The sequence below is a fragment of the Artemia franciscana genome, chromosome 4, assembly GCF_032884065.1.
Source record: "Artemia franciscana chromosome 4, ASM3288406v1, whole genome shotgun sequence".
NCBI lineage: Eukaryota > Metazoa > Arthropoda > Branchiopoda > Anostraca > Artemiidae > Artemia > Artemia franciscana.
Window position 1 is genome coordinate 44262570 of NC_088866.1, and position 12669 is coordinate 44275238.

Sequence of the window (12669 nt, forward strand, 5' to 3'; positions counted from 1 at the left end):
ACTTTGAAAAAGGCCTTTTCTACCAAAAATTGAATGGGCTATTGCTCTTTTTAAAGTCGAAAGTAATTCGAGGGGAAACTAACCCCACCCCACGCCTGCCATTTACCCAAAAACATCGAATCAAACTTTTGGGATGGCCATTTTGCTCAACGGAGTTGAAAGGGCTGGAAAATATGTATTTGAGGATGAACACCCCCCCCCCCTCACAGCCCTCATGACAAGGGTTGTAAGTTATGCAATGGGGGCGTATAAGGTTTATATTGAAACAGTGATTGTGTAAACTTCAGAGGGGGTTAATTGGATTGGTAATCAGAAATTCTAGTGCCTTTTTAGGAATTAGAGTGATCGGAGGGTGGATACTCCCCCCCCGCCCCTACACCTAGCATTTTCCCAATGTGCGTTTGATAGAAATTTTGAGATTACCATTAGTTGTCATAGAAAATTTTAAAAAGGCTCATTCGATTGTAAACACAAAGGGCTGTTGCTCTTTTTGATAGTCAAGAGTGATTGGCGGAAATAAAGCTCCTCTTCTCCCCCCCCCCCGTTCATTAGTTTCCAAAACACATTTAATCAAAATTTTGTACTAGCCATTTTGTTCAGCGTATCTGGAAGGTCTTGAAATTATGTCTTTAAGGATGTCAAACAAATCCCCCCTACCCATAGGTTTCAGCGCCAGGGTTGTAAGCTATGCCTCGAGGATACATAAGGTTTTTATGGAAAGGGTAAAAACTCCGGAATGGGCTCATTTGATTGAAAATCAGATGTTCTAGTGCCTTTTTATAAGTCAAAGTGATCGAAGGGCAGCCCCCCCTGAAATGCTGTTTTTTCCACAACTGCATCCGATAGGAATTTTTATATGGCCATTTGTTCAAAGATAGTACAAATATTATATAATAAAGTCTTGAGTTAACAGAACCCCCCCCCCCAGAGTCTTGGGGTAAGGGTTGTAAGGTTTTTATGGAAGGAGCGGTCGTGTGAACTTTAGAAAAGGATCATTGGATTTGAAATGTATAGTTCTAGTTCCCTGTTAATAGTCAAACATTATGGAGATCAACTAGCCCCCCTCCCTCCCTGACTTCCTCTTTTTCTGAAACGCATTCAATTGAAATTGTGAGATAGTCATTTAGGTATCAATAGTAGAAAAATCATGTAATAATGTCTTTCGGGTGAACACAATCCTTGGGAGTCTATGGAGCCAAGGGCAGACACAATCCCCAATGGCCCATGGGCAAAGGTTGTAAGTTATGCCCCGGGGCACATAAGGTTTCAATGGAACAGGTGGTTGCATAAGCTTTCGACCGGATTGCGCTTATTTGATTGGAAGCCAGAAGTTTTAGTGTCCTTTTTAAGAGTAAAAAATGAATGGAGGGCAATCAGTCCCCCTCCCAAGCCTATCATTCACCAAAACTTATCAGGTCGAACTTTTGAAAGGTCTATTTGTTTTGCTTTGTTGAAAGGTCCAGTAATTATGTCTTTGAGGATGTCAACCTCCCCATAGTCCTCATCAGGACAAGGGCATTTTACTAGGCAATTTTGTTCATTTTTTACACATAGTGTATGTTATTGGGAAGGGTATGCATGTTTGAACTTTGCTTTCCAAGAAGACGAAGTGCATTGAGCCTTTAAGAGAATGTTGAGGGGAGTGTTGAACTAAATCAAAACGCATTATGTGTATAAGGATCGTTAATTTTTTTTTAAGTTCAGGTTTGTTTCGGCATCCAACGGCCAGGTTCGCAAATGAGAAGGAGGCCCCCCACAGTCCAAGACTCATTATAATTGTACTCTGATCCAAAATTCCAAAAAAGGTAAAGGACTAGAGAGATCCAAAGAATTTTTTATTTTTTTTAAACCTGCTACGCTGGTTTTTAGTCACTTGTCCTGCGAAACTAAAAATCTAGTAGTCTACATGGTGGTAAATAGCCCAACCTGGCAACACGCCTGTACACGAAATGACTCAATTTAGTATCTAGAATAGTCTAGAACAATGTATGTTTTAATTTTGAATATTTTAGAATAATCAAGAAAAGCCTAGAACAATCTAAAACGATCAAGAACAATCTTGAATGATCTAGAACATTCTAAAACAGGAATGAAAAATGAACCGATGTGAAGGAAAAGTTTTAGTAGTGCCCTGACGTGACACCAACAGCATCGGTGCTGCATTGGTCTATCTATATTTAAACTTATGGTTTTGCAGTTCTTTATTGATTCGAGTTTAGATTGGCGATCCCCGCTCCCCCCTCACTACCCATAGGGCAACAATTAAATTTTGAAATTTGCTATTTTTACGCGGGATTTATCATAAGAAAAAGGGAATAATGTTTGATTCTGGGTGTGTCCAAAAATGCTAGGGGTATTAAAGTGAAACTTAGCAGATTGTTGAGGGATATGTTAAATTAAACAAACTATGTGCATCCAGTTTGAGGAAAAGGTGTATGCTATCAAATGGTAGTTCAAATAGCCTTATATTGTGTTTGGAATTGGAATTAAGATGTTGAAAAGCGGTAAGAGGGAAACCAATTCTTTTCTTAGCTGCCCTCCCCATAAACTTGCCTGATCAAAATTTTGTGATAGCCATCTTGTTCAAAATAGTCTAAAAGTCAAATAACTGAGTATTCAAGCATTGCATAGCTCCCATTGCCCCAAGGGGAAATTCTCTAAGCTATATAAGTTGCCCTTTACTTATACATAAATAGGGTTTCAGAGGGGATGGTCATATTTTATGCCTTGCTTTTAAACGCGTTTGTGGCAGGAAGTCACTATTTGTTGCTGATCTATCTCTTTGACGACTTAAAAATGCACTAGAAACATTACTTTCAATTCAAACGAATCCTCTAATGGTCTTTATTGCCCATGACCTGGTAAAATAACCTCTATGAAATGAGGGGAAGACACAACATACGCACTTATAGTCCATTATCCACTTAGCCAGGACGGCTTAATATAATAATGATATAATATATAAATAATACTACAAAAATTCCTGCTTGGACAGTTCCTTCCACGAAAAATCCCCCAGACAATTCAATCCTTGTTGAAAATTCCATCCTAAAAACTTCTTGTTGACAATATCACCGGGAAAATTTATCTTTAGCCTTCTTCCATTTGAAAGAAAAAGTTATTTTTTATTTAATTTCAAATTATTTTTCAAATCATCTCGGAAATCCCCCCTTTGTGGAAAATGATTCCTAGAAATTCTCCCCTCCCAATGGAATATTTCGCCAACAGATAATTTCTACCGTGAAAAATCCTCCACAGAGAAAAACCCCCAGGCAATTCTAGCCCCTTTAAAAAAAATTCCCGGATAATTTCCCCGGAACTTCTCCACGCGTCAAATTGAATTGGCACGGAGACGGAAATTCAAATAGAAAGAATTTCGTAAAGAAATTCTGACAAATTCCCCATGTAAGATTTCCTCTTTAAATTTCATCCCTGGAAACTTCCCTCTTTAAGGAAATTCTCCCTGTGGAAAATTACCCCATGTCGAAGATTATCTGTTTACTTCCCAATAACAAATACTACATATAAACCATTTGCAAACTTCGTAACTTAAAGCCCTTTTCCCTAGGGGCTGTGGGGGTCCTCAACTATGCTGATCAAAACGGCTAGTTCAACCTGACGGTATAATTTTCATAAAGATTTGTTTACTTTTTTGGGGTGTTTCCCTCGCCCCTTTCTAGGAAATTATGCTAATTTCCTCCGGCTCGTAAACCCTGAAGGTTAGGTTAAACTTAATGAATTTTGTATATCTGGAATCAGTGTAAAAAGCCAGTTCTTTTGCTATGTCTATTATTACCAAAATTCTGTTTTTAGAATTTTGGTTACTATTGGGCCGAGTCGCTCCTTACTTACAGTTTGTTATGACAAACTGTTTAATTAACAGATCACCTTCAAAAAACACTCTCATAAGAATGGCTGTGGCAGGTTTGGACAATAATTTCATGACAACGTCGAATAGGTGTTTCTGAGAACCATAGTATGATACTTAAACGATTGGAGTGAATAATTCTTTCTTGGAACTCATCATTCTTTCGATGGAAAATCATCAGGGCCGTGACAGATTTGGCTGCTGGTGAAGTATGCCTTGCATTGACTTCTGAAATTACGTCATGTGATTGTCACAAACTGGCTCAAATCTGTGGTGGCTGGATCACGGCACTTGCATCTGTTGATACAAATTCAGCATCCAGCAAGACCAAATCCACGTCACCGAACTATTTTATCGTTCGTCACCAATTATCAGGGGATACATTCATTGTCTCCAAATGAGGATCAAGGCATGTGGTAATCGGGAAAGGTGTGATCTGACCACTGTAGAGAAATTTAACTTATAAATTTCTCTACAGTGGATCTGACCAAGGCCTATAGGCCTAGAGGGCATTTTATCTAACCAACCACTTCGGAGGTCCCCGACAACATTTGAGGGTCCACCTTCACTAAACGTAGTTGGAGAACTGGCTATGGCAACTTGTGGATGAAACTAATTATGCTGTTTATCAGCATTTATTGTTAAAAGGATCGAATAGATTATTTTTTTTCTTCTTATGTTTGATTTTTTTTTCGCTGTATGTTCACCGTTAGATAGCAGAAAAAGTAGAAAATTTTGAAAACTTCCAAATATTTTTTTCTTGAAATTTAAGTTTCGATTCAATACAACAGCATCAATATCAAGATATTGCGCAACACTACTGGAATGATTTTATAAATTTCAACTTATAAAATCTAAAAGGGCTGTAATCAATAAAAAGGAGGTACTGATTATTGATTGACGACAATTTGATTAATTAGTTTAAATGATTGCTACAAAAGGCGGAAGAAACTGTAAAATTCTAAAGCAGGGTTGCCACCTTGCAAACTTTTGTAGATTTTCCACTCTTTTCTGTCCCGTTGCAATTTTTACCTCCAGGGATGGGAGGAGATATCAGTTCTGCTCATGTAAAAGTGTTTTCCTTGTAGTAAACCAGCGGCTCTGCAAGTTCCTTGTACATTTTTTCTTCGTTGGCGAAATTTTGTTTCGAACAGACACGATCATTGAGGGTTTCAGGCCATTTTTACTATTAAGACTAATAGAGATAATAGTCACCATTCCTCAATCAGCAACAAACGGCAATTTTTCCTGTTTAACAGTTTTTTTTAACGCATTTTCTTTTGTTGCTACGGGCCTTGGTTAATACTTTAGGTTAGAAAGACCGTTAAAATCACGATCACCACAAGAAAAATCCTAGCATCACCTGTGAGAAAAGGATTAATGCGTTACTGTCATTCCTTGTCTTCCGCTTACAAACTGGAATAAATTACGGTTTATCCTATCCTCCAAAATAGAAACAATGGTCATTTACGGAAATTTATTAATTATTACGGTACATATTTCGGAATGATCGCATAAGAACAAAAGAGCTATACATGTATTTTGAGCCACAGAGCCCGTCAAAAATCTGAATAACATCTGCATAAAACACAACTTTTGAACAATTAAATACTACTAAGAAGGATTATGTCTTTACTGTGCGTTTTCCATGAAAAATCAAGAAAAGAAAAGTTCCTTTTCAATGAAAAACAGATTCAGAAATTGACAATGATTGTGAAACTTTGCAATTAATAGTTTGACAATTAATGTCAATTTTATGATTGGTAATTAATGCAGCAGCAAGCAAGATGATCCGAATAGGCGCAAACCGAAAAAAGTTGGGTTTACACAAAAACGTAGCATGAACAAACAACCAAAATGACTTGTGCAATACAATTATATATTTTGTCCAATTAAAAAGTTCAATTACTGAATAGGTAATCTAATCTCCGATATTCTATTATTTTGAAAATTCATTCCAAAATCCTTAAACTTAATTTAGATTATTACAATAGCTGTATATTAAATAGACAAACAAAAGCAAAAGATTTTTCGTTTTAAAAGCTCCTAGGACCAATTAAAATACAATTAATGCAAGATAAACAATCAGGTATAGAAACTAATTTCAAAACTTTCGCCCAGATTTCTTCACTATTGACTTTGGATTCCCTTGCAAAATAGTTTATGCAAGGATTAATCTCTTTGCTCTCCAAAGAATTTTCCTCTACTTCAATTATTTCTGGTATGGATGATTTTCTGGTATGAGCACACCGATGTTTCGATACAGGGTATCCAAACGTGCCCAACCATTATTCCCTCATTTACGAAGTCCACCACCGGCTTCGCAAGCAGAAGCGACAAAATGGAGGAATTTTGTTCGATGTGTTGAAACTGTGGTGTACAGAAATGAAAGGGGATCACAGCAAACGACTTGAAGCTTTGCATCAAAGTTTGCATCAGTGGAATGGTACCAATTTTTTTTTAAACATTTACCAACAAAATGTTGAAACTAAAATTGAAATTCACACTACTTGAGTTAACCAAGGAAACGGAATACAACTGGAATATTATTTCAGAATTTCTCACCTGAATACCAACCAGTCTCAAAATGTAGTTATATTTTTTGTATATGGCTCGAATATATTTGTCCACAAAATTGGGTAAACTGCAATATATACCACTCAGGATTTTTATGCTTATTTTGACGCATGCCATCCAATCATATTTCCAGAATCAGTTGTTTATAAATTAAAATTTTTACCGAACAACTCTTACTTAATGCTAAAAGAATTTCTATGGAAATAATTTCTTTCTGCTGAAAGAATTTCAAATTTCCTTTTTGTGATCGGTAGACATATTAAATTGAATATCGGAGAGTCAAGATTTAAAAAAATAGAAATCTACCCCAGCTTGAAACTGAGAATTTAAATTGTCTATCTATTTCTACCAAATAGAAAAATAACAAACATATATTTTTGTTTTTGTAATGAGTATTTTGACTCATATACTTAGTTTGAAGCGCATGCCTGTATACATCTTTACTGAAGTTCATATTTTCTCTAAGGATTTCTGTCTTTATTCAGATAATTTAGGCTGAATAGAAGCGGAAATTTTTGCGAAGAGCTCTAATCTGACAGGACTATCCATTATAAACGTACACCAAAATATAGAGGTAGACATCGACCGTGTAATAAATAGATATGGCAGGATTAGAAAAAAAGAAATATACTTTTTCTTATAAAATTGTAAATTATGTCATTTGAGCAAAATATATCAAACTTTAAAAAGTTGAAAGATACGCTACGTCGTTATGAGAATGGAAATTTTGATTAATAGATTTTTTAGATTTTGTTAAATTTGACACTGTTTATTATAACTATTTAAAGAAAATAGTGATTTTTCAATGCTTCATTACCTATATTTAAAACCCTTGTTTTAAAGGCATTCTACATATTTCCATTCCTTTTTTCCATTTTTCTTGTTAAACCCCTAAACAAACTAAGTTTAATATATATTTTACTAATATACAAGTTGTATATTGATCCTAATTTCCTACTCTTCATCGCTACCAAATTACTAAGCGATACCGCAAAGTTTGGAGATATGCTAAATGGACCCCAAAAGATAGTTCAAGGATTTTTTTTTTTTTTTTTTTTTTTTTTTTTTTTTTTTTTTTTTTTTTTTTTTTGACAATACAAAGATTAACTCACTCGGTATAGCAGTCAGAAGTGCAAACGCGAATGATTATGCAGAAAATGTTAAATATAAAATATATATATATATATATATATATATATATATATATATATATATATATATATATATTTATATATATATATATATGGTAGATGACTTTTTATTTTTTATGGTGGAGTGGTTTTTATAACTTACTGTTTTTGTATCAATATTTTTACATCATTTAAATTTCAACAGATTCATTAAATCTCTTACCCTCACCAGATTTTAGATTAAATTTACGACCATTTCCACTACCTACCTAAGGTGCATAATTTTCAAGTTTCCCTTTAAATTGCTGGTCTTTCTTTGTTTGTTAGTTTGTTGAAGCAACCGATTATGCAACTGCCACCAAGAAATATCCTGGATCAACCTCTGGTTGTAGCGGGTATTTTCGGGCTCAAAAACCTTTTCCTAGTTATTTCATCTACTATGGCTTACCTCCTCATAGTATGTTATCATTTGTAGGAACGAGGATATAGTGAGCTAGAAGCAACATGCTTGAAATCGTTGAGCTAGAAGTAACGGGCTGAGGACAACTGCGACAGGGCATAAGCTCCAAATATATGGACAACAGTCTCTGTAAAGGGCTGCCTCGACCCTTTCGGGGTACCTGCAAGACTGGGGAACTTGCGGTCTTCTTTTCCCACTTGAGGAGTGGTGCCCCTTGAGAAAAGTGGTGCCCCCTTGGCTTGTTTTGAAGGGTATTTTCGGGCTGAGAAACTTCGTCCCAGCTAATTTATCTACTATGGGTTAAATCCCCGTAGTAGCATAATATTTGCAGGTTTCAGTATATAATGAGTCGGAGGTAATAGGCTTGGGACTGTCTGTGCAGGATTTGGTCTCTTGTTGATAGAAAAGCATCGCTAGCTGAAATCAATATTATGACCAGGATGAGCTTAAGATTACACAAAGCCTCTTTAGTTTGTTTTTCTAGTGATTTTGTTGATTGTTAATTATATGAATATGTTTTGTTTCTTTGCTATTTTAATATTCAGGTTTTTAGCTTTCTTCAGTTTTCTCAGTCAAAAGTCGTTTAATAACTGATTAATTTACTTACATGATTTACAAGACAACTGTTGCATCATTATGTGCCCAGGACCATGAGACATATCAAGTTCACAATGATACTCGTCACAATGACTTGCAATATCTGATCTAGCGGCAACAGGAGTTTCATAGGTGTCACTGCTCCTGTCTTAGATGGTAAAAATCATCTTTTGCCAATGATTCTGGCTGTTAGAAGATTTACAGGTTCAGATACGTTTGTCAGAATAACTGAAATGATCTTCCAAATTTTTAGAGAGTATGGCTTGGATACCAATTTGGAAAAAGTGGGAGCTATTGTGACGGACTTTGCATCAAACTTTGTGAAAGCATTCAAACGGAATGCAAAGCTTGCCATTGAGCCACATATTGAAGAAAGTGAATCAAATGCTAACACTGATATTCAGGACGGAGAGCCGGATGACACTGAGACAACTGATTTGCACAAAATCTTTGGTTTGGACGCGTTGAACGTGTTGGTTTATTGCCACCATCAGTAACAAAAGTGAATCTGCTACCACAACTTTTTCCCTTATATGTGAAGATAGGGGCAGTGTGAATCACGCTTCAGCTTCTGAAAAAACAAACAGGAGCGGAAACTAAGAGTGACAACAGTGTCCATGTTCACAAGTTTCCAGGCGAAGGGTCAGAGTATGAGCTGGAGATATATTTACCACAGTATTTTCGCTGTTGCAGCCACACGCTAAACTTGTTGGCAATAACTGATGCAAAGCGTGCCTTAAAAAAGGACCATAACTTAAGGAGAGCAGCATTGAATATCAATGCAATGGTCAGTCAGTGTGGAATTTCGAAAGGCCACAGTTCAAAGAATAACAATCTTGTCATGGAAGTTTTTAAGAAAAAGTTGATTCGGCCTAATGCTACAAGATGGAAGTCTGAATATGATGCACTGAAAAGAATTTTTGAATACCACCAAGCTAGAAAACTGCCCACAGTTTGCGACGTACTAAAGAAACCAAGATTTAAGCAAAATGAGATAGATTTTCCAATCGAATAGGTTTCTGTACTGGAACCTACAGCAATAGCCCTTGACATGCTCCGAACAGAAATTACAATAAATAATCCAGTCAAACTATAAACAAGCAGAAATTAACATGATTACAGTTTACAACCCTTATGCATTCTTAAAGTCAGAACATAATTTGCACTTTACTGGAACTTTTTTTTAATTTTTCACTCTTATAAATTTTATAAATAAAAAATTATTACGATTTTAAGGAACAAATATAAGCATACTGAAAATGCCCATTCATTTGTATTTTCTTCAGTAGAGTGCAAATTATATTCTGGCCCTCAGACGGCGTAAAGGTTGTGAGCTCTAATCATGTTAACATCTCCTCAATTTTATTCTACTCATTTTTTTTTTTTTTTACAATTTCTATTCAATTCGGGTTTCATTTATTTGATGATGCTGATTTGTGATAGTTTTACGCTTGGTATATTATTTAATTCTATTTCTCCTCATTTTTGGTTTGGTGGAAATCTGTACTTTTCCTTGAAGAACTTATTATGCGGAACATTTTTTTTTTTAAATTAATCCATGTAAATCTGGGTGGGAAACAAACCTGCATAACTCCTGAATCACCATTAAATTGACTACCAATTTCATTTCTTACCTTAACCGTGGGTATTTTAAATATATAGGTTAATAAATATGTTTAATACCCATTAATGGAAAAACAGATAGAATACAAAAAGAAAAACAAAACAAAGAAAAATAAGACTCTAATTCATCTAGCAAAAACGCAACAATCAGAAACAGTCAAGTACTGCTGTAAAACATTGGCCCACCGATGGATCTTGACGGACGAATTATATCGATCAATTTGTGACAGAATCGCTTCTTCAGTGTCTATAACACTGTACTGGCGAAAACTTAAAAACTTCCTTGATTTCACTTTTCAGCAGTTCAAGCATCTCGTGGAAACTGCCTTCAAGACGTACCTTCATGGTAAGGTAGAACATTGTTTCTGTCATGCCATCTAAAAAAATAAGCGTTCTAAGCCCAATATTCAATGTTCAACAGACGTGGTTTGGTTTTTTGGAATAAAGAAAATACCTTTTCAATCAAATTCCTTGTAAGAAGAAATACTGAATAAGATTTGATTTAAAGGAAAGAATAGGCCTACTCTTGATGTGTCTAAATAGTTTTTGCTGATGAACTGTAGGCTAAACTACTTACGTATTTCAGCTATAAAACTGAGGATGGAATGGTGCCTTAAACTAAATATATTTTGTTATACATTTATCCTTGTCATAACTTCGAGAATAGCCTAGGTCTTTGGGCTGGATAATGTTAGTGTTTAAGGGTAGGCCATTTATAACCTATAGTCTATGTAGGCCATGTATTGTTACATAATGACATGATATTTAAAGCAGGTAGCAGAACAGTTTTCCAGTTTGCAGAGATGAAATCATTGTTGCAATAATTTTAAATATGAGTCAATATATTTGCCAAAGAAAATGATTTAAAAATGTTTTCTAAGTGCAAGGAGATATATAAAAAAAAAGTTTGCTTTCTTGTGCACTAAGATTAGAAATGAACACAAAAAATGAGGTAAAATTCTAGTTAATTGACTTCTTGCTATCTTGAAAAAGGTTTAGGTAAGGAAAATGAAACTTTCAGGGCTGAATCTACAGACTAAAGTATTTCCTGGGAAGGTATTTTGAAGTAACTACCTCCACTCCTTCTCCCTCCAAAGGGCCCTGACCTTTGATGACCTTTAAAAATATGTCTGTTATAAAAGTGAAACCTTGCAAAATAGATCTTCTGCTTAACTGAAGTACAACAAAATTGTTTTCAGCTTCATAAGTTTGTTCAATTCCATTTTGTAAGGTTTTAAAGATATGCAAATACATTTCCTAAATTTTGAAAAAAACATTGATATGGCTCAAAATTCTATTCAAATAACAGGAATTGCATTTTCAGAACTAAAGGAAGAGACCTTTCATGTAGGCAAATCTCAGGGTCCTCTAGAGGGAGAAGGAGTGGAGGTGGGTGCTTTAAAATACCCTCCCAGGACATACTTTAGCCTGTAGACCCATCCCTGAAAGTTTCATTTTCCTAACCTAAACCCTTTCCAAAATACCAAAAAGTCAATTAACTAGAATTTTATCAAAAATGATGTTATACTCAGGGAACTTGCACCAGTATTTTTATTAAGAGGGCAAGAATTTTATTTAAGCACTAGCCTACTGAAGAAAGTTACCATTTACTGAAGATTTTACTAGGCTAAATTCAAAATGTTACACAATGCATAATAAAATTAAGTGCTGGTGGTCAAGCTTTTACTAAGATTATCAGCAATGAGCTGCTGCAACTGACAGTAGTATAGATTAAAAATGCTTTTGGGTGGGCTTAGGTGAATTTCATATACATTTGGCTTTTTTCACCAGGCTTCACCACTAATGTTACACAATCTATCCCCCCCCCCACCTCCACAACTTGCCATCCCAGAACAGGATGATCTGTCCTATATTAGAGCCAAGCACTATTCTAACAGCCCTGTGTATTGTGCTATTCTGTTGCATTCAATTTTGAATAGATTTTGACTCAGTAAGATTAAATATGTTGTGCTAAACTTTTACTATGCATGATTCAGCGAAATATTATTTCTTACTTTTTATTAAATTGATTTGGTTATGGGTTTGCTGCTTTTTATTATTAAACACCATTGAAATAAGCAGGCAACATAAAGCAAAAGCATAAATACAGGATAATTTCAAGTCTAATATTATATTATAACATGATTCTTATGATATTTGAAAATTAGACAAATGTTCATATAAAAGAACTTACAATACACATAGACTTATTACAAAAAATGTAGTTGTCTGTGTTTTCTCTTTCAGTTGCGAGTAGTGCAAGTGAAGATAATCTTTCTTGCCTTGTGATGTTGCAGTGGTATGTCTTCAACCATTAAAGGCAAAAAAGGTCTTTCACATGATGAAGAATTTATAGGAATAGTGAGGTACTGTTTAAATAGATCAAATATCAGAGGAAACATGTATTTCAAGCA

At 35.1% G+C, this 12669-nt stretch overlaps 1 protein-coding gene across 1 annotated transcript in view; it reads left to right on the forward strand.

Moving 5' to 3' along the window:
• Positions 1-10660: 10660 nt before the first annotated feature.
• Positions 10661-12669, forward strand: part of LOC136026473 (protoporphyrinogen oxidase-like) — an 84969-nt gene continuing 82960 nt past the window's right edge. Inside the window, exons 1-2 of the mRNA XM_065703090.1 lie at positions 10661-10728; positions 12503-12621. Of these exons, the coding sequence (XP_065559162.1) occupies positions 12557-12621 (65 nt within the window). The 5' untranslated portion in view covers positions 10661-10728; positions 12503-12556. The remainder of the gene's footprint in view (positions 10729-12502; positions 12622-12669) is intronic.